This window comes from Crinia signifera, chromosome 7, assembly GCF_055691185.1.
Source record: "Crinia signifera chromosome 7, ASM5569118v1, whole genome shotgun sequence".
In the NCBI taxonomy this organism is placed as follows: Eukaryota; Metazoa; Chordata; class Amphibia; order Anura; family Myobatrachidae; genus Crinia; species Crinia signifera.
In genome coordinates, this window is record NC_139223.1 from 152,890,727 (window position 1) to 152,913,707 (window position 22,981).

The window sequence follows — 22,981 nt, forward strand, 5'->3', positions numbered from 1 at the left end:
ATATTAAATATTTTAGAATTAAGGACCAGGCATAAAAATGTGGGTGTTTTTATTCACAGTTTATACACTTTTTATACTGTTGCGTGAGCTGAGACTTGGCACACATCAACCATAAACTCTATTCACTAAACTCGTTATTGATAGGCTCCCATACGGGATAGGCCGATGGTTAATATACCTTATCGGTACTTGTTTCCTAGCACGGCGCCCATCAATGGCATACCTTAAGTTAAGGTATGCGATGGGACCCGACCGACCTAATTTCGGGCTTTTTTTCACCTTTCCTGACAATTGTAAAATCGGGTCCATCGCATGCCATTATAATGGCATGCGATGCGACCAACGCGACCGACCCGATTTTACACTGTATGCATTGTACTCAATGTTAAACTCCTTTGTAAAACCGGGTCCATTGTATGCCATTATAATGGCATACAATGCGACCAATGCGATGGACCCGATTTTACATAGGGAAAAATGTTAAATGGCCCACCATACCCGATTTTTGATCATATACCCACCCTGATGGCTAATTTGTATGTGAAATGCCCCCCCCCCCCCCCCCCCCCATTGTTAACACCACCCCACGATGAACGCCAACCCGAAGCGTGGCGAGCGGCAGCGGTACGCGTCCTACGACCTTTTCATACCCCCACTATCCACGTCGGCGTGGAGTTGACTTTATATAGTGTGGCGAGCGCAGCGAGCCACCGAGCCCGAAGCGTGGCGAGCGCACGCGTAATACCTGTGAAGTCATGTGCGTTCTCTGGCGGGGCTCAGGGATCATTTTACATTGGTTCCAATGTAAAAATCGGGTAGGTCGCGTGATCGCATCGCATGCAATTTGGTTGCATGCGATGCGATCGACCCGATTTTTTCCGACCCGATGGATACAATTAAAATCGTTGGCGCCGTGCTAGGAAACAAGTACCACCTTATCCTTCCCTGAGAACTACACTACATAATAATGCAAACTGCACCAAAAATTCATCCAGCGGTTTTTGAGATTAGCTCATTCAGACAGGAAGACGAGCTTTGGGTACTTTCTTTTATACTATGTAAAGATTACTAACAATACAATACCATGTATGGATTTTAATATAGGGGAATGGAGAATTTAAGCTACGGGGAGAGATTAAGCAATTTGGGACTATTTACATTAGAAAAGAGACAAAAAAGGGGGTTTATATCGGAGAGCGCTGAAAGAATGTGTACCACCTGGTCACTTCAGTACAATATAAAACATTTGTAAAATGGTGTAGCGACAGTTGATAATTGTCCCTTTCCCGAATGAGACGTAGAAATCGGTTCAAGATAAAAAAGTTCTTTATTGAAACCCAACGCGTTTCGTCAGAACGACTTCATCAGGGGTAAAACAGAATGTTTTCAAGTGTGTGATTTGATCAACTTTTTAGAATTCATACAGGGTAAAATCCATTGTAGGTAAGTGGATGACAAACTGGCTGGATGATAGAATGTTGGTGTAGGTCCGTGAATGACAAAGTTATTAGGGTCCCAATTTTTCAGGGAATAAATCCTTATTGGCTAATAAATATCCGGTCTGTAGATGTTGGGGACATCAAACAATAATTCACTGGTAGGTGACTCTATATGTAGAATTCATCTATTCGCATATAAACAGATATAATCCTGAGCTATAAAAAGGTGTATAGATGTGCAAAAACCTTTTAGTTGGATGTGGGTGGGCGAGGTCCTAGGTTGTAGGATTTCACCATCCCGATATGATAGACAGAAATTGGATGTGGGCTATACCGGCCTTCTATAGAGAAAAAATTGGACTATGATTCGCTCAATCGTATCCAAGTGGGTTTAATTTTCATCATCCGTGGGAAAATCAAACGGATGGAGGACTTGGATTTTGGGAAATCACTTCACAATAATATTATCACCACAATGTAGCAGTATTCAAAGTAGCTCCTTCACTGGCTGATAGGTGACCCTAATAACTTTTGTTTTATATTGTACTGAAGTGACCAGGTGGTACACATTCTTTCAGCGCTCTCCGATATAAACCCCCTTTTTTGTACCTTTCACCTGACTCCCACTAACAGGGCAGCCTTATCGGAGTAGCAGCAGATATCTGTTAGCGCAATACGAGGTCCATACTGTATTTTTGTATTAGAAAAGAGACGTTTAAGGGGGGACATGCTCAACATGTACAAGTATATCAAGGGCCAATATAAGGAACTGTCACACCTTCTTTTCTACTAGAAAGGAATCTAGGACACGAGGGCATGAGTATAGATTAGAAGAAAAAAGATTTCATTCAGCTAGTAGAAAGAATTTCTTTACGGTCAGAACAGTCAAACTCTGGAACTCTCTTCCCAGAGAGGTGGTAATGGCTGGCTCATTAAATGCGTTCAAGGCAAAGTTGGACAAACATTTAATGGAGAAAAACATCCATGGGTACAAATAAGAAATATAATTTGTCTGTAAAATACCAGAACCTACCAAATCAGCAATGGATATCTATACCAGGTTGAACTAGATGGACGCAAGTCTTTTTTCAGCCTTACCTACTATGTAACTATGTAACCCAAACATTTGTTGCACCCCCATGTACTTTTTTTCTTATTATTTCAGTTGAACTACTGTCTTAATCCAAGGCGTTTTTCTCAGGATAACTTGCACTTGCAACTCCAGATGACTAGGGATTGGAGGTGTCTATAGGCACTGCTGAAGTGTAGTAAGGGCGTGTTATGGACAAGCTGACACATGCAGCAGAGCCTGTCTGGATGGCCGGTGTTAAAACCCTGCTGCCAGTTGTGAGCTGCTGGTGATAATGATGATTGTTTGGTTAAATATCTTCTAAGTCACACCCATTGATGCAAAAAGTTAGTGTTGCAACTGGTATTTCATTATGTAATGACCACTTGTTTTACAAAAAAATAAATTCTCTTCCCTTCTATGATTGGGAAGGGGAGGGTTGCCCATATGTTTATTGTTGTTGACTTAACAAAAATGTAATTCCCGATAGGCATCTCATTTGAGTATCATTTCCAATTAACTGGATCAGGCCCATACACACTGGGCAATTTTGAGCTGAAAGCCGCTCAGTTTTGCCATTTGAGCTGCTTTTGTCTCAAAGCAGCCCAGTGTCTATGGCCCAGCGGTGAGCTCTGATGCACACTCCTGCATCATTGCTGGATGCCATCGCTCTGCTGCTGGTATTACCAGCAGATGAGCGACTGGGTGGATGGCTTTCCATAACGTCCTGCTTTTCATTGTTGGTTATAAGCCCTCATTTGATGATAGCAACTTTTATATTATTGTATTTGCTAGCTACAATAGGAATTTTACATTTGTGTATACATATTTACTAAGTAGGACAGCTAACAGGAGCATATGTGCATGTCCTATCTGTTTACACACTCCATTTAAGATGACATATGGAACAGTACAGTGGAAATATTTTGCAGTTACCGGTAAATTTCAGGCTGACCGTAACAACACATGCATCTAAGTGACGCCCCTAATGGGAAATTCGGCACAGGCCACACCTACTCTAGTATTAGTGGTACATCCACTCTTGTTACTTACATGAGATCTGGGGCCAACTCAGAATAGGTTTAAAAATGTAAAAAAATGTAGGCACTATTGCATTGACGTTCTCTTTCAGCTCTTTATAATTCCCTAGATTTCTGAGATCCTAGTTATGGAAGCCGGTGGTTCTCTTGCTGCCTATTTCTGATTAGCGTCTCTGCGAGCCTTGTTATTTATGTTATAGTTGCTTTTATTTTTGTATATATATTATACTATAGTAACAGCCGTTGGGCCTCCTGTTGCCCATTCCCAATCGGTGTCTCTATGAGCCTTGCTATATATTACAGACGTGTGTAGCACTATAGCAGCTGTAGGTGCCTCTTGTCGCCTATTTCAGTGTCAGCTTATTAGTGTGTCTTGCTTTGCCCTTTATATCACAGAGGCTTTCAGTAAAGTAAAAGAACATGAAGTAGCAACAGAAAATCAACATCTGTTTAGGGAATGAGTTACTTCTGCCATACATGTTTATACATGTAGCGAGATTCAGTCCTACAGGTGTTATGACCAGTGGAACTGTACAGATGGACACATGGGCCATAAATAGTTGCGATGTGTCTTGTAAGAAAAGTCATTGATCTAGGTCAAGGGTCTCCAGCAGTAAATGATGGCAGAAGCAGCAGGAGAGCTACAAGGTTCCTATGCTGTCTGTGCACGATGTGTTACATGCTGCTGCTGCTGTAATCAGTACAACTAGCCAGTGGTTTTAAATGAGGTAACATATGTATTTATCTAAGAAATGAATTGCAGCAATGGAGTTCCCTTAAGAACTGCAGACTTTTATGCCCCTTTCCCACTGCAGGTCTAAAACAGTAAATTGCCGATTTTTCAGCGCAATTTACCATTTAAGGCTGCAGTGGGAAAGTGCCAGAGTTGAAATACCGGTTAAAGATAACCGGTATTTCAACCCGTTTTAAAAGCAGAGTCCTACACGGTTAAATACCGTTTTTGAGGCAGTGAGAATGCCTCTGAAACGGTATTTAGCTAAAAAAAATAATCGGCATGGGGTCCCCCCCACTGCCGTAACCAGCACCAGGCTGAAGAGCCGGGGCTGGCATTAAAAAATCAGGAAACCCGACAAATAGGGCTTCGCTGATTTTTTAAAACCAGCCCCAGGCTCAAGGGCCGGGGCTGGTTCCCAAAATACGGGGGACAAAATGAGTAGGGGTCCCCCGTATTTTAAGAACCAGCCCCAGGCACAACCAGCCAGCAGGGTAATGCCACAGCCGGTGGACACTTATTATATAAGGTCCCGCGGCCAAAGCATTAACCCTACTGACCAGTCAGCCTGGCCAGGGGTCCTGGGGGAGTGGGGACTCCCCCCCAATAAAGGGGTCCCCCCCCTCCCAGGACTTACCTGACCAGGCTGAAGCCTGGTGCTGTCCCCGGTGGCCCTGTGCGGTGGCCACCGGGCTGATCATTGTGTAAAAAAATAGATGAAAAACCTATTGTTTTAAACTGTGGAACTATGAGTCCCAGCAAGCCTCCCCCGCAAGCTGGGACTTGGAGAACCACAAGTCCCAGCCTGCGGGGCATTGAAGGGCCCACTTGGTCTTGTAGTTCCACAGTAAAAAAAATAGATAAATAAATACACACTGACACATTATAAAAATAAAAGTTTAATACATACATTACACAAACACACTGATACTTACTTATCTTGATCCCGTAGGTAGGTCCCAGGGTCCGGTCCGGTGGCTTGGTTCCGGGGCTGGTCCGGGGCTCCAGGGCTGAAGAGTCCGGGGTCCTGGATCCGTAGTAATCCAAAGGGGTACCTGGGGAAATAAATCCTACTCACCTGTCCTCTGGCGTCCACCCAGGCATCTTCACTTCAAGACGCGCTGCTCCCGGCTGCTGGTACCCGCTCTGCTCCGCTGTATACTAGAGACACAGAGATCCTTCTTCCTCTGCGTCTCTGCTTTCTCGGCTCCTGATTGGCCGCTAGGCGGCCAATAGAATTCATTCTGAGCAGAGACGCAGAGGAAGAAGGATCTCTGCGTCTCTAGTATACAGCGGAGCAGAGCGGGTACCAGCAGCCGGGAGCAGCGCGTCTTGAAGTGAAGATGCCGGGGTGGACGCCAGAGGACAGGTGAGTAGGATTTCTTTCCCTAGGTACCCCTTTGGATTACTACGGATCCAGGACCCTGGACTCTTCAGCCCTGGAGCCCCGGACCAGCCCCGGAACCAAGGCCCCGGAACCAAGCCACCGGACCGGACCCTGGGACCTACCTACGGGATCAAGATAGGTAAGTATCAGTGTGTTTGTGTAATGTATGTATTAAACTTTTATTTTTATAATGTGTCAGTGTGTATTTATTTATTTATCTATTTTTTTTACTGTGGAACTACAAGACCCAGCGGGCCCTTTAAGGCCCCACAGGCTGGGACTTGTGGTTCTCCAAGTCCCAGCTTGCAGGGGAGGCTTGCTGGGACTCATAGTTCCACAGTTTAAAACAATAGGTTTTTCATCTATTTTTTTACACAATGATCAGCCCGGTGGCCACCGCACAGGGCCACCGGGGACAGCACCAGGCTTCAGCCTGGTCAGGTAAGTCCTGGAGGGGGGGGATCCCTTTATTGGGGGGGTCCCCACTCCCCCAGGGCCCCTGGCCAGGCTGACTGGTCGGTAGGGATGAATGCTTTGGCCGGGGGGACTTGTATAAAAATTCTCCCCCCGGCTGTGGCATTACCCTGCTGGCTGGTTGTGCCTGGGGCTGGTTCTTAAAATACGGGGGACCCCTACTAATTTTGTCCCCCTCGTATTTTTGGAACCAGCCCCAGACCTGGAGCCTGGGGCTGGTTGTTAAAAATCGGGGAACCCCTATTTGTTGGGTTCCCTGATTTTTAATTACCGGCCCCGACTCTTTCAGCCTGGTGCTGGTTACAGCTGTGGGGGGGACCCCACGCTGTTTTTTTTTTTTACCCCCCCCACCCCTCTCATATTTTTTATGGGTTAAACATTTTTAAACGGCAGTGTGAATGTGCCAAAAACGGCTTTTAAACGGTAATTTACTGTTTAAAAGGTGCAGTGGGAAAGGGTCTTTATGGCTCTTGCCATTTAAAAACCCGTTTAAAAAAACGGGTAATGACCCGTTTCAGCAGTGGGAGTCCAAAATGAATCCTGCTATCATCATGGCAGATGCTGCAATGAATATATCAACATATGTTTGCTACATTCAAAAGTAAAAAAACAACAACAGTGTTTTCCAGTTATTAATACACAATAGGGTGAACTGCAAAAAAAATTAAATATCATTCTGAATATTAATTTATTATAAGTGACTGGCAATCCAGTATGGCACAGTGTCTGGTGCTTGGCGCAGTAAGCAAGGGACAGGACACTACGTAGATGTAGATGGATAGAGTAGAGGAGACTCAGATTTTCCTGCCCTACTGGGACCTTTTAGGGCGGTCAGAGATGACCACACTCACTGGACACTAACCATTTTCTGTGTGGCTTTACCTTGATCATACAACGCATTTTAATCTGCTTTTTATTCAGCATCAATGTCATTTTAGGGCTACACAAATGGAATATTGACACATATGTCTGGTATGGCCCCAATAGTGTTTGTGACTAGCAACATACCACCCCATAAGGCGGGGATTGGTACAGGGGTGCGACAGTCGTGATGCGGACAGTCATTAGCCCGACGTCGGGATCCGGACTGGCTGGACCCAGACAGCATGGTGAGCGCAACTAAGCCCCTTGCGGGCTCGCTGTGCTCGCCACGATGCGCAACTAAGCCCCTTGCGGGCTCGCTGTGCTCGCCACGATGCGCAACTAAGCCCCTTGCGGGCTCGCTGTGCTCGCCACGATGCGCAACTAAGCCCCTTGCGGGCTCGCTGTGCTCGCCACGATGCGCAACTAAGCCCCTTGCGGGCTCGCTGTGCTCGCCACGATGCGCAACTAAGCCCCTTGCGGGCTCGCTGTGCTCGCCACGATGCGCAACTAAGCCCCTTGCGGGCTCGCTGTGCTCGCCACGATGCGCAACTAAGCCCCTTGCGGGCTCGCTGTGCTCGCCACGATGCGCAACTAAGCCCCTTGCGGGCTCGCTGTGCTCGCCACGATGCGCAACTAAGCCCCTTGCGGGCACGCTGTGCTCGCCACGCTGCGGGCATGGTGGCTTGCCACCTATTCTATTCTCCCTCTATGGGGGTCCACGAGGGAAAATAGCGGGTGGCCGTCGGGAACCCGGCTTTCAGTGTTTTTAAAAATCGGGATCCCGACTGTCGGGACCCCATCCGGCACCCATAAGGCAGACATACACCACCCAATCTGTCACTCGGCCCATGCACAAAGCATTATGTTCCTGTGTGGATTAGTATGCCAGATCACACACAGATGAAATTGCAGAGTTGATCACTTCAAGGTATGAATCATTTGGAGCAATCACTTAATGTTGCTTACCAGGTATACTGCTTGATTAAGGCCAGTCATGCAATAATAATGGTTGGTTCGGTAGGCATCGAAATTCACGGCTTACTGAGCAGTAGTGAATGCCACCCCCACCACAGAATCCCCACAGCACCATTGCCTACACATCCCATCGCATGTGACCGCTAACAAGAGAAATCATTCAGCGGTCATCAACCATTGATTATTTCTCCCGCCTTCAGTCTGAACTGACTTTTATTTCCTCTGCAATTCACCGAAGACAGGGCAGGCACGGACGTCCTGTGACGCCGCTGATAACCGAAAAACGCTATTTCATGCAAACGCAGTGTAAGTGCCGGCAGGCGGGGCGGAGATGTGGCATTGCCAGGGTGTGGCCGGACAATACAGGCATCACATAAAAAAAAACAGTGAAAAACCCCATGTCAACCTTTTGACTGTTGACCTAGACATTGTCAAACTAATGACCTGTCGAACTAACGACCTTTCGACCTTTTCCCATGTCGACCTTTTCCCATGTTGACCTAATGGTATCGACCTAATGACTGTCGACCATCATGCTGTAGACCAAATGATCCCAACCCGACATTGAGCTATACTACAACAAATGTGGCTGTTCAGACAAATTGGTTAAATCAGATTTGCCCAAATAACCATTTTTTTGTCCATTTTCCAATATTAAGGAGTCAGTCATCATTTGCTGGCATACTTTATAAGATTTTTGTTACAGCTATTGGATTGGTAGGTTGGCAGGTAAGAGGGGTTATTGTGGTTGACTCACAAGTGTGTGAATTTCACTTGCATGCGAGTTCACCAGTCGCCGCCTGCCGCGTGCACAGCCACCTGCCCCCCCCTCACACTGCGCTATTACCCGAAAGCATGCAAATGGATGATTAGCATACTCATCCATTCGCAGCCTTGGGTGCGGGCACAAAATCATTTGATGGTCACTTACCGGCATATGATTTTTCTAGCGTTCGCAAATTAAAGACACCTCTTACATCTGTGAGTGTCTGTATGGGAAGAGGGGGGGTACTTGTGGATCATCACGGCTCCCACGATGGCCATCGTACATGAAAAAATGTGATCGCATGCGATTTTTCACTGAAAAGCATCCAAATGCATTGGAATTAGTATGAAACATGTTCAATGGCCCCCAAATGGCATTTTTGAGGCTGTACCACCCCCACTATCAACGCGAACCCGAAGCGTGGCGAGCGGCGGCGGTACGCGTCCTACGACCTTTTCATACCCCCACTATCCATGTCGGCGTGGAGTTGAGAATAGAAAGTGTGGCGAGCGTAGCGAGCCACCGAGCCCGAAGCGTGCCGAGCCCCGCGAGGGGACGCGGATACCTTCACAGGTATCCGCGTCCCCTCACGGGCTTCACAGGTGTCCGCGTCCCCTCGCGGGGCTCGCTGCGCTCGCCACGCTTCGGGCTCGCCACGCTTCGGGTCGGTGGCTCGCTGCGCTCGCCACACTTTCTATTCTCAACTGCACGCCGACGTGGATAGTGGGGGTATGAAAAGGTCTTAGGACACGTACCGCCGCCCCACGCGGGCTCGCTGCGCTCGCCACGCTTCGGGTTTGCGTTGATAGTGGGCGTGGTACAGCCTCAAAAATGCCATTTGTTTCATACTAATTCCAATGCATTTGGATGCTTTTCAGTGAAAAATCGCATGCGATCGCATGCGATCAAATCGCATGCGATGCGATCGCATGCGATGTGATTGCATGCGATTTTGACAAAAAACGGCAAGCATCGCATCGCATGCCATCGCATGCCACTATATATGGCATGCGATGGCATGCGATGGGAGCCGTGATAATCCACAAGTACCGAGGGGGGCAGCTGACGTCAGATGCCCGCCCCCCATACCCGCGTCATTGGGGAATTACCCTGAGAATGCCCCGCACTGATGTGTGTGAGCAGCAGCGAATAATCTATTCACCATGGCCGCTCATACACAGCAGCTGCACATGCACGGGGGAGTGAATGAATAAGGGCCAAGGTGTATGGCCAGCTTCAGAATAGTAACAGGTTTGCAGAACAAAATCAATATTAGTAATGGAAAGTAATAAAAAGAATCCGTGTTACTATGATGTGTTTTTTTCACAGTAATTGAGCCACCTCTACAAACTAGATAACAAATCCCTCACACATCACTTTGTTCCATAAACATTTTACTGTTCATGCAAGAGTCTTATTGTTTATAGAAAACTGCAATTATTCAGAAATTTGTCTGTCATACAGTATATTACATTGTAAAACCTGTCATACAGACTAAAAAATAATAATAATAGCAAGCATGGTACATTTTGTTTTTCTGTGGTAAATTTAACACAGGGCTAAGTGTTGTTCAAAGGTCCAGAAGGCGGTTTTTATTGTTGTCTGTTAAAGGGCAGTTTAATATTAACATGCAAATAAGTTTACTGTTTACATTTAAACTTTCTCTTTCGTCCATCCTGGTGACACAGCTAACCTCGGGATGTAGGAGGGTCCACAGGAGCAAAGGCACCTATGCTGACTTCTTTTGATAGCAGGCTCCTCCCTTCTGCATTCCAGGATACTTCAGTTCATTTTAGGTGCCCACAGGAGTGGGTGCTGTGCTGACAGGCTGCAGCCATTCTCTTTTGGGTTTTTTTCTGGATTAGAGTAGCTAGGATTTTTTTTATTTCATTAATTTACTAGTTAGTGCAGGTTTTTTGCCAGTGTGTTACTGCTTTCAGAAGTTCCTACACACTGAGAGCACAGCAGAGGCTGACAGAAGCACGTCCTGTCAGCGCTCTGTGTGCAGAGGGAAGCGGGCTGCTCCCTCTGCACAGCACTTAACCTCTACTAAAGAGAGGTTTCCTGGGCTCTGGTGGGTCAAGAACCGGCTCCCTGCTTAGGGGGGGGGATCGTGGGGGGGAACCCCCCCCCCCCCCCCCCCCCCCCCCCCCGCGATAGCGGGCGCCATCTTGGAAGGACTTATAGGCTGAAATCCCTATCAGGGAGTTGAAGCCTATTACAGGAAGTCCAGCTCTTCTGGACGACTCCAAGTGATCCCAAGAAGAAGGGGAGGCACTGGAGGTAGGGGAAACACCAAGGGGGCAGCTGAAGGAAGAAAAGGGCACCTTTTTAGCTTCCTCCCTGCTGCAACAAGAGACTTGGTGTCTCCCTGCTCCTTGTACTGGCGCCATTTCTCTCCAATACTGCGAAGCTGAAGCAAGGCTGAAGCTAGACTTTTCATACAGTACAGAGAAAAGTTTTCTCCATGGGCAGCACTGTCCCCTCTGATCGCAGAGGATAATTACAGAAAGCAGATAAGTACACAGTATATATTGCTCTGTGCAAATTGCCTGACATTGTGCACTGTGGTTCTTTTATCATGACTGAAGGGTGTAGTCCTGCTGCTGTGGGGGAGGGAGCGCCTGCCTTGTTAGTCAACTGCAAGTTTTGTGGTGTTAAATTACTTGACAGACTCTGCCAGTGCCATAACGATACATTTTGGTGCTGTGTACCAGAAAGGGAATTGGTGCCCCCCTTCATACTCAAAATATAGACAGTGCACACTGAAGGGCATAGTGAAGGGGCGTGGCCAGTTCACATTACTCCACATAGCGCCACTTGTCCACATTCTACTGCAGCTGCATACAGGGAGCAACCATTGTGTGGGTGGGATATAGTGCGGGTGGGATACAGTGTAGTTGGATACAGTGTCTGTTGGATACAGTGTGAGATATAGGCCCTTATTCTGATCTGTGCGGAAATTCCCGCATTCTTACGGAGCGGTCCGCACGCCACGGCGTTTTGCCGCATGCGGCCATCGTCCGTCGAAACGCCCACGTGTCCTCCGCATTCGGACGGACTCACTCTTTAAGAACAGGGCGTGTTTACGGACGACATACAAAGCATGCGTGTGCGGGAGAAACACTCCGATTCGGCACGGTATTACAGAGTATTACAGGTATGCTCGGGAATACCGCATCCGAACGGGAGCCAAGCGGTGCTACCGCACGTAAGCGGAGTATTTACGCCAAACAACCCACTATGAAGTATTTTCTGCAATACATCACATGACCCACTTATTCAATTACCTATCCTCATAAAAAACTGCTTATTTGGAATTGGAATCAATTAGATGCCAATATATCCTTACAAGCATGCCTAACACATGCATTGCACACATTAACCCTTACAGCAATTGAAGTGCAATGGTTTCAATTAAAGCACTGACAAGCGTCCTATTAGTGAGTAATGAGTAAAGGAGTAGATTCTATTGGGTTCAGGTGTTAATGGTTGTAGTCATTAGGCGTACGTTCGCCTAGCGCATGAACGAGTGGTGTCCGCAAAGCAATAGTACACTTGTGGACACCGCACATTTCTGCCCTTTTTGATCGCGTGCATTCGGAGTGGTTTCCGAATGTACGCCCCCCAACATAAGTGTACTCCCCCGTGTCCGCCCATGTTTCCGCCCCGTTTTGCCCACTTTGAAACTACGCCCATGTGTCATTCCGCATGACGCCCATAATACGCCCCTATTTCCCGACAGATAGCGGTGAACAGTTTTGGACGGGATTTGGCCGAACTGGTACCGAGTCAAGGCGTGGCACATGCGCGTAGCGTTCTCCACGCATGCGCAGACGCCATAAAGTACGCGGTAAAGTCCGCGTCAATCAGAATAAGGGCCATACTGTGGGTCAGATACACTGCATATCAGACACAGTGCAGGGCATAGTGTGGTTTTAATACAGTGTCTGTCGGATACTGTGTTGGTCAGTTACACTGTGGGTTGTATACAGTGAGTCATGCTGCGTGACCCACCCTGTATCCAACCCACATTGTAACTGACTCACACATACAGAACAAGTTGGATACAGTGCGGTATATAGGGCCTGATTCAGACCTGTTCAGTTAACAGGTAAATGCCGCCTGGCCTAATGCTTTTCCATCTGCAAGCTAGGTCGCACCCGGGATTTTGTACCTGGCTCCAACCTGGGTGCGACCCGGCTTGTGAACCCATTCACATTAGAGTCCTCACCCGGCATAATGCCGGGCAGGTGATGTCATTGGGAGGCGCTGGGATATGAGAGCATCTCCCAGCACAGACTTTTGCATTGTAGTGAACGGAACCCAGGTCGCATCGACCCAGGTTACCCATTTACACTACACAGTGACCCAGGTTCAACCCATGTTCAACCCTGGTCGCTACCTGGGTAGAAATGCCGGGTCTCAAAAGGTTTTCCACCTTTTTAAAATCCCGGGTGTTGTGCACTCCTGTGCAAAAACCCAGGATATTTAGGCTAGTGGAAAAGTTATTGTTTTTTTTTGTAGTTCATTTATATTTTTATTGAGTTCCCTATTCATTCGTATCACTGGAAATAGTAAACAACATCACAACATTCCAAAATCCATGTGACGATTATAAATAGACTACGCTGACCTTTTGTGCACCAAGAAACTATTTCATACATTATACATACCGAGTCAGTTTATTTTTTACCTCAGTTTATGCAATGGAAAAATGCTACATTTTGTCATTTTGATCACGAATGAAGTAAAGTATATTTTAAATAGTTAATGGAGCATTGCAGTGAAAAGCCATGCCGCATTTCCGTGGTATTTAGCAGTCAGATAAATGAAAACGACTCGTTATTACCAACTATTCTTGAAATGACGACAATATAAATAAACTTGATGAGTACAATAAATGAAAGACGGCCAGTGTCGGCATAGACATTCTGTGAAGTGTTAACGACACAATTAATTCTACATCTTCAAAGTTAAATTAATAAATTGTATAGATTTAAGCTGTATAAATTATTGTATAGATTAAATCATATAAATCTATTAGAATGCAGCTGTTTGATGTAATGAGACTAGTGGATGTGGGAGGAAACGTTTGATATGGTGATGAAGAGTAGTGTATTACTCCCTGGTGCGCCTGTTATTAATCTCTGTACTTCGTTTACTTACAGAGAAATGAGTGGAAGAGCTATTCGGACTTTTGTAACAACCGACAGGAACAGGGATAAAGGTATAGTATTGTTTTACCCTTTTACCTTGTTCTGAGTCTAAAGGGTTGTTGCGGGGGGGGGGGGGGGGGGGGGGTGGGGGTGGTATTCAATCCAGGAAGAATTTCCTGCCCAGACAAAAATTCAGCAAAAATTTGCAGATTACTATTCAATCACTTCCATTTTAGCCTTTTTTGGGGGGATGGGGGGGGGGCGGATTGGGATGGGTGAGCAGCCATGAATTCACCAATATACGTGAATTTGCGGCAATTTTACCGATCCATGTGGTTTCAACTATGCTACTACTACTTAGCACTGGGATGGAATAGGACTAGTCAAATTTGCCCAAGAAACGGTCAAAAATTGGCAGTTTTTAAAATTAGCCCGGGATTGACTCCCCCCCCCCCCCCCCCAAAGCTGGGAGAATAGCAAAAAGAAAAAAAAAACGCACATGACTTATTCTGATATATACGCTGGTGAGAGGAACCTTGCAGATTCTCGATTATCAGGATTCTACGACTGGACATATGCAGAACGGGGCGGTATTTATCCAAACTCAAATCTAAATGAAAAATAAAGCTTCTTCCTGAGCTTCTGTGTGCCCGCCAGTTCCTCTATTTAATGTGTAGAAAAGGTACGCTTGCATCCATTCACCAAATATCCACATTGTGTACCCTCCCCAAAATATTTTGTCATTATCATGACTTCCTCAGGGGCAAAGGTAAACCGATTGACTGTAACTTATGATACAACGATGTAAGTACAGTGTTCACATGAGTTGATACATCAGAACATTTTTTTAATTAAAACAGAGCAAAAATCATGAGCACGAACAGGTTAGAGAGGAAGAAGGAGGCGAAAAACCAGCACAAATTTCACCATATGAATGAATGAGGTTTAACCAATAGGTGGTATGACTTATTGAAAGTAGTAGGTGGCGAAATGCATACCTAGTCTTGGTATAGGTAGGTGACGAAACGAGTAGAGGCGTGGCTACCTTCACGGCATCGTGCATAGACCTGAATAGGTCTCTCCTGGTCCGAGCAAAGAGGCACCGACGGTGGGGAACAGAGTCCCGGCTTCCGCCGATTCCTGGTGGCCTCTGAAGGATCTTACTTGTTGGGCAAGCTGTTCGCTGCTTTTTATCATGTATGTGAGCTATTTATTTGTTTAGTAAAATCTTTTACGATCACTGACTTGGTTGCGCCATTCTCTCTCTTTCTGCATATATATATATATATATATATATACTGAAGAAAAAAACGATTTATTAATGCTTACATGACAGGGCTAACGTTTCGGTCTTACACAGACCTTTGTCAAAGCCAAGCAATATAGAGAGCAGGTCCTTCCACCATGAACACCCAATTCATACTGGCCGCCATAGCAGTATATATACCTGTTACACATCACATGGTACATCATACAGCCAATCACAGTCACATGGTATCAAACTAACATTATAGCAAACCTACATGGCTAATAAACATATTATATGGCAAGTTGGCATAGCGTTGTATCCATCAGGGTCATTCAATAAGAAAAGAAGGGGGACAAAGTGCTGAACACAGGGTAAATCTAAGAAAAACCCTGCGAAAACCGGAAGTAGCGTGCGTTCCACGCTGTTGGAACGCACGCCAGATCCCGGAAGTGCCCATTCTGCAGTGTCTGCGTGTCAGTGGTAACCTCCCAGAGCTGGAGGAAGAAAGCTGGATATTAAATCCTAATCAAGTAGCGCACGCAGCGCCATATATGACAGGTTGACATAGTATTATATCGATCAAGGTCACTTACTGAGCAAAAACGGGACAAAGGGCTAAAAAAACAGGGTAAATCTACATTCAAACCCGCGAAACCGGAAGTAGCTGTCACGCTAGGGGTACCTTGTGGATCTGTCTGAGGCCTGGAGGTTGGGTGCTTGTGGCTTAAAGGAGACTGGAGAGTAGCAGGTTTGATATAACTCTTTATTGTAGCACCAACATGAGAAGGCAAGACCATATATGAAACTGTAGAATGGGAAACCCAGTGAAGTACCTGGGCAACAACTGAAAGTCCAGAATGATGGGAAAGGTCCCAGAGTCTCTGTTAGCTTACTGGGGAACACGAAGGCTGACTGTGGGGGCAGACGGCAATGGGCAGTAGACGCCGGAAGTCAGCGACATCCGAAGACTGACAGCAGGTGCAGATGCGGACAGCAGGATGGAGAAGCGTCAGCGGGCACGGAGGGCTGGCAGTAGATGCGGAGGCAGACAGCAGGATGGTGAAGCGTCAGCAGGCACGGAAGACTGGCAGTAGGTGCGGAGGCAGACAGCAGGATGGTGAAGTGTCAGCAGGCACGGAAGACTGGCAGTAGGTGCGGAGGCAGACAGCAGGATGGTGAAGCGTCAGCAGGCACGGAAGACTGGCAGTAGGTGCGGAGGCAGACAGCAGGATGGTGAGGCGTCCGCAGGCACGGGAGACTGGCAGTAGGTGCAACTTGGACCACAGGCAGACGTGATGATGTGTCAACAGACACGCAGGACTGACGACAGGAGCAGCGGATCGGCAGCAGGAGTGGCGAGGTGACAACAGGCACGCAGGGCTGGCAGCAGGTGCAACTGGTCGACAGCAGGAGTGGAGATGTGGCAACAGGCACGCAGGGCTGGCAGCAGGTGCAGCTGGTCGACAGCAGGAGTGGAGATGTGTCAACAGACACGCAGGGCTGGCAACAGGTGCAGCTGGTCGACAGCAGGAGTGGAGATGTGTCAACAGACATGCAGGGCTGGCAACAGGTGCAGCTGGTCGACAGCAGGAGTGGAGATGTGTCAACAGACACGCAGGGCTGGCAACAGGTGCAGCTGGTCGACAGCAGGAGTGGAGATGTGTCAACAGACACGCAGGACCGGCAACAGGTGCAGAGGTTTGGGAGACTGTAGCAAACCTGAAAGGGCTGGAGGCAGAGTGCAATTGCAAAGTCCAGGGAACAGGTGTGACGCTGTAAGGGCTGGGAGCAGAATGCAATTGCAGGTATCCAGATATCAGGTGTTGAACTGCAGGTAACGAAGACAGGGATCAGGGATATCACAGGGCAAGGACAGGAGCTCAGGCTGAAGCTTCCTCCACGGGGATTGACAACAAAGTACTGGCGCTTGTATGCCCCAGAGGGCTCTGCTTTATCCCCCAGGGCAGATCTTGATTGGAGGAGCTGAACTGGGGTTCTGAACCATTGGCTGGCTACGACAACATGGCGGCGTCCGGACTGGAGACATACAACTTTGGCTAGCTCTCATGCTGGACGCGTGTGCCGCAGGCCCCAGAAGGATGGTCGCAGCCGGGAGACCTGGACGCCGCGCTCCCCGCCCTGCACCCGGACGGATGGCCCGCAGGCCCCGCCGCCGGAGATGAACAGGTGAGCGGCGCGTCTCAACCGCGGCCGTGACAGCACCCCCCCCCTTTTGAAGTGGACTCTGGACACTTCCATGGTTTTCTTGGATATTGTTGATGAAACTTACGGACCAAAGTGGGAGCATCGACGCGAGCAGCATCCACCCAGGATCGTTCTTCTGGACCGAAGCCTTTCCAGTCTACCAGATACTGGACTTGTCCTGAACGAATTTTAGAGTCCACAATTTTTTTAATTTCAAAAGCAACATCATGATGAGCTTGAGGCTGAGGAGATTTGGGTACTTTATTCTGGAATCGATTTAATATCAATGGTCTTAATAAAGAGATGTGGAATGTATTAGAAATTTTCAAAGAACGAGGCAACTGTAATTTATAAGCCAATGGAGAGATCACAGAAATTACTGTATATAGCCCAATGAATCGAGGTGCAAACTTCATAGACGGAACTTTGAGTCTAATATTTTTGGTGGAGAGCCAAACTCTGTCACCCACCTTGAGTTTCGGGGCTGCCCGTCTGTGCCGATCAGAGAATTTCTTGTAACGTTGGGAAGCTTTCTCTAATGAAGCATGAACATTCCTCCAAACGCTTGAGAAAAATTGGACAGACGAATTAACAGCTGGTATATCAAAAACAGGAAGATTTTGGAATTCTGGAACACGTGGATTACGGCCATACACAATAAAGAAGGGAGTCTTTTCGGTGGAGGAATGATAAGAGTTGTTATGTGCAAATTCGGCCCAAGGCAGAAGCTCCTTCCAATTGTCTTGCGAGGAGGACAGATACAGGCGTAAAAAGGTCTCCAAATCTTGATTTACTCTTTCTGTTTGACCATTGGACTGCGGATGATAAGACGAAGAAAAGTTCAGTTTTACCTGCAACGCACTACACAACGCTCTCCAAAACTTTGATACAAATTGTACCCCTCTGTCAGATACAATTTCTCTCGGAAGACCATGTAGACGGAATATTTCAGCTATAAATATTTGAGCCAATTTAGGAGCAGACGGAAGGCCCTTTAGTGGAACGAAATGTGCCATCTTGGAGAAACGGTCGATGACGACCCAGATCGTGTTGAACCCTTGTGACAGAGGCAGATCGGTGACAAAGTCCATCGATATGTGTGACCAGGGTGACTCAGGTATGGACAATGGTTGAAGAAGACCAGCTGGAGCTTGACGAGAAGATTTATGACAAGAACACTGGGTACAGGATGCTATGAAGTCAGTGACATCTTTCCTCATGGACGGCCACCAGTACACTCTTTTAATGAATTCTAAAGTTTTCTTTACACCGCAATGACCAGAAAAACGAGAGGAGTGTGCCCACTGAAGCAAAGATGATCTGAGTCCAGGATCAACAAAAGTCTTTCCTCTAGGAATGGATACTACAGCAGTCTTGGCAAACACTGTAGGGCTGAGAACTGGGCTTATGGTACGATCTTCTGTAGTGGACGTGAAAGATCTGGAGAGTGCGTCCGCTTTGCCATTTTGAGACCCAGGACGGAAAGATAACACAAACTCGAACCTCGTGAAGAATAAGGCCCATCGGGCTAGTCTGGGGTTCAGACACTGGGCGTTCTGCAAATATAACAAGTTTTTATGGTCTGTGATGACGGATATAGGAAACTTAGCCCCTTCCAACAAGTACCGCCATTCTTCAAAGGCCAATTTAATGGCTAGTAATTCTTGTTCACCAATGGGGTAATTCATCTCGGCTGGCAGAAACTTCCTGGAGAAGAACCCACATGGGTGTAGGTGACCGTCCTCAGACTCCTGTGAAAGTACAGCTCCAACCCCAACAGAAGAGGCATCCACCTCCAGAATAAACGGGCGAGAACAATCAGGCTGTAGAAGAATTGGAGCTGAAGTAAATACACTTTTTAATTGCTGAAATGCAGCCACCGCTTCGGGAGACCACTTGGCAGGATTGGCTCCTTTGTGAGTCAACGCTGTGATGGGACAAATGATGGAAGAAAAATTTTTGATGAATTTCCTATAATAATTGGAAAAGCCAATGAAGCGTTGAACCGCCTTTAGGGTATGAGGTTGTGGCCAATCAAGAACTGCTTGCACTTTAGAAGGATCCATGCTTAACCCGGTACCTGAAATGATGTAACCAAGAAAAGGAACTGAAGACTTCTCAAATTCGCATTTCTCCAATTTACAGTATAGCTGGTTGGATCGCAATCGCTGTAACACTTCCTTCACGTGTTCACGGTGTTCCGGAATATTCTGAGAAAAAATAAGAATGTCATCGAGATAAACAACCACGGAATAATACAGTAAATCACGGAATAATTCGTTCATGAATTCTTGGAATACCGCTGGAGCATTGCTGAGACCAAACGGCATAACAAGGTACTCGTAGTGACCGTCTCTAGTATTAAAAGCTGTCTTCCACTCATCGCCTGCTCGGATACGGATAAGGTTATAGGCTCCTCTGAGATCCAATTTAGTGAAGACTTTGGCCCCTTTGATTCGGTCAAACAACTCAGTCACCAAAGGTAACGGGTACTTATTTTTGACTGTTATGTTATTCAGTCCCCTATAATCAATACAGGGCCTCAGACCACCATCTTTTTTTTTAACGAAAAAGAATCCGGCTCCTGCTGGAGACGTGGAAGGCCGGATGAAGTTCTCTTTAATATACTGGGACATGGCTTCTGTCTCTGGCAAAGAAAGCGGATAGGTTCGGCCCTTTGGAGGCATTTTACCTGGAATAAGGTCGATGGGACAGTCCCAGCACCGATGCGGAGGTAATTTGTCGGCTGAACCTTTACAGAAGACGTCGGAGAAGGCTTGGTAGGCTTGAGGAAGAAGATCAGGAGACGTAGGCGAGGTGGACTGGATGCGCACTAATTCGGGAAGACAGGTATGACGGCAGTTCGTACCCCAGGACAGGACCTCCATAGTGCTCCAATTGATTCTTGGAGAATGTTGCTGGAGCCAAGGAAACCCCAACACTACAGGATGGTTCGCTTTAGGAATAATGAAGAAAGACAATTCTTCCTGATGCAACGCCCCAACTTGAATCTTGATGGGCAGAGTTCGATGAGTAATGGAGGCTTGAGGAATAAGACTCCCATCTACGGCAGATAAATGGAGTGGCTGCGAAAGTTTCTGAGAGTCCAGGCCGTGATAGGACACAAACTGGGCTGAAATAAAATTGGCGGCTGCCCCAGAGTCCAGTAAAGCAGATACTACGAGTGACCCGTTGGGTAACACCACCTGTATGGACAGCAAAGAGTCGGACTTGATTGGAGAAGTTTCTACTCGTCCTAGGTTGGCCTCTCCGCAACCAACTAGGACCGGGAGTTTAACGGACGACGGGTACATTTGGCTAATAGATGACCAGATTCCCCACAGTACAAGCATAAATTCTGTCGCCGTCTTCTCTGGCGTTCTTCGGGAGTTAGGCGAGTATGATTGATCTGCATAGGCTCATCAGAAGAATTTGGAGGAGGAGTAGGCCCTAGGCGAGGAGGAACGGGACTAGACTTGCCTCGCTCTTGCCGGGATCTCTCTAGTTGACGCTCACGGAAACGGAGGTCCAACCTATTGCAGAGCGATATGACCTCACCCAGCGAGGTAGGAAGATCTCGGGTGGCTAACTCGTCCTTCATGCGTTCAGATAACCCTGCCAAGAAAGTAGAAATTAGTGCCTCCTCATTCCATTTCAGTTCAGATGCCACAGTTTGAAAGTGGATAACATATTGAGAAATGGAGCGGGAGCCTTGACGAATCCGCAGGATTTCTGAAGCAGCAGAAGATACTCGTCCCGGTTCGTCAAAAAATTTTCTGAATTGAGAAATAAAGTCGGAGTACTTGGAGAGCAGAGGATCATTTCTTTCCCAAAGTGGGGAGACCCAGTCCAATGCAGAATCTGATAATAAAGAGACAATGTAAGCCACTTTAACACGATCAGAAGGAAAGTTCATTGGTTGCAGGGAGAAATGTACTTCACATTGATTGATAAACCCCCGGCAGGTACGAGGGGTACCATTATACTTAGAAGGGGTAGACAATCGTAAAGACGAGGAGACAGTCTGTGACGGAGGATTTGAGGCTTGCCTTTGAGATATGCCTTGGAGGGCTTGAGTAACTTGCTGCTGGGATTCCTCCAGTGCTCGCAGCCGAGCGACCACATTTTGGAAGAACTCCTGGCTGGCGGACGGATCCATTGGGCCAGTACTTACTGTCACGCTAGGGGTACCTTGTGGATCTGTCTGAGGCCTGGAGGTTGGGTGCTTGCGGCTTAAAGGAGACTGGAGAGTAGCAGGTTTGATATAACTCTTTATTGTAGCACCAACATGAGAAGGCAAGACCATATATGAAACTGTAGAATGGGAAACCCAGTGAAGTACCTGGGCAACAACTGAAAGTCCAGAATGATGGGAAAGGTCCCAGAGTCTCTGTTAGCTTACTGGGGAACACGAAGGCTGACTGTGGGGGCAGACGGCAATGGGCAGTAGACGCCGGAAGTCAGCGACATCCGAAGACTGACAGCAGGTGCAGATGCGGACAGCAGGATGGAGAAGCGTCAGCGGGCACGGAGGGCTGGCAGTAGATGCGGAGGCAGACAGCAGGATGGTGAAGCGTCAGCAGGCACGGAAGACTGGCAGTAGGTGCGGAGGCAGACAGCAGGATGGTGAAGTGTCAGCAGGCACGGAAGACTGGCAGTAGGTGCGGAGGCAGACAGCAGGATGGTGAAGCGTCAGCAGGCACGGAAGACTGGCAGTAGGTGCGGAGGCAGACAGCAGGATGGTGAGGCGTCCGCAGGCACGGGAGACTGGCAGTAGGTGCAACTTGGACCACAGGCAGACGTGATGATGTGTCAACAGACACGCAGGACTGACGACAGGAGCAGCGGATCGGCAGCAGGAGTGGCGAGGTGACAACAGGCACGCAGGGCTGGCAGCAGGTGCAACTGGTCGACAGCAGGAGTGGAGATGTGTCAACAGGCATGCAGGGCTGGCAGCAGGTGCAGCTGGTCGACAGCAGGAGTGGAGATGTGTCAACAGACACGCAGGGCTGGCAACAGGTGCAGCTGGTCGACAGCAGGAGTGGAGATGTGTCAACAGACACGCAGGGCTGGCAACAGGTGCAGCTGGTCGACAGCAGGAGTGGAGATGTGTCAACAGACACGCAGGGCTGGCAACAGGTGCAGCTGGTCGACAGCAGGAGTGGAGATGTGTCAACAGACACGCAGGACCGGCAACAGGTGCAGCTGGTCGACAGCAGGTGTGGAGATGTGTCAACAGACACGCAGGGCTGGCAACAGGTATAGCTGGTCGACAGCAGGTGTGGAGATGTGTCAACAGACACGCAGGGCTGCAACATGTGCAGAGGTTTGGGAGACTGTAGCAAACCTGAAAGGGCTGGAGGCAGAGTGCAATTGCAAAGTCCAGGGAACAGGTGTGACGCTGTAAGGGCTGGGAGCAGAATGCAATTGCAGGTATCCAGATATCAGGTGTTGAACTGCAGGTAACGAAGACAGGGATCAGGGATATCACAGGGCAAGGACAGGAGCTCAGGCTGAAGCTTCCTCCACGGGAATTGACAACAAAGTACTGGCGCTTGTATGCCCCAGAGGGCTCTGCTTTATCCCCCAGGGCAGATCTTGATTGGAGGAGCTGAACTGGG

At 47.7% G+C, this 22,981-nt stretch overlaps 1 protein-coding gene across 1 annotated transcript in view; it reads left to right on the top strand.

Moving 5' to 3' along the window:
* Positions 1 to 22,981, top strand: part of CCDC148 (coiled-coil domain containing 148) — a 171,977-nt gene that overhangs the window by 12,752 nt on the left and 136,244 nt on the right. The window contains exon 2 of the mRNA XM_083154014.1: positions 13,919 to 13,977. Coding sequence (XP_083010140.1) covers positions 13,919 to 13,977 — 59 coding nt within the window. The remainder of the gene's footprint in view (positions 1 to 13,918; positions 13,978 to 22,981) is intronic.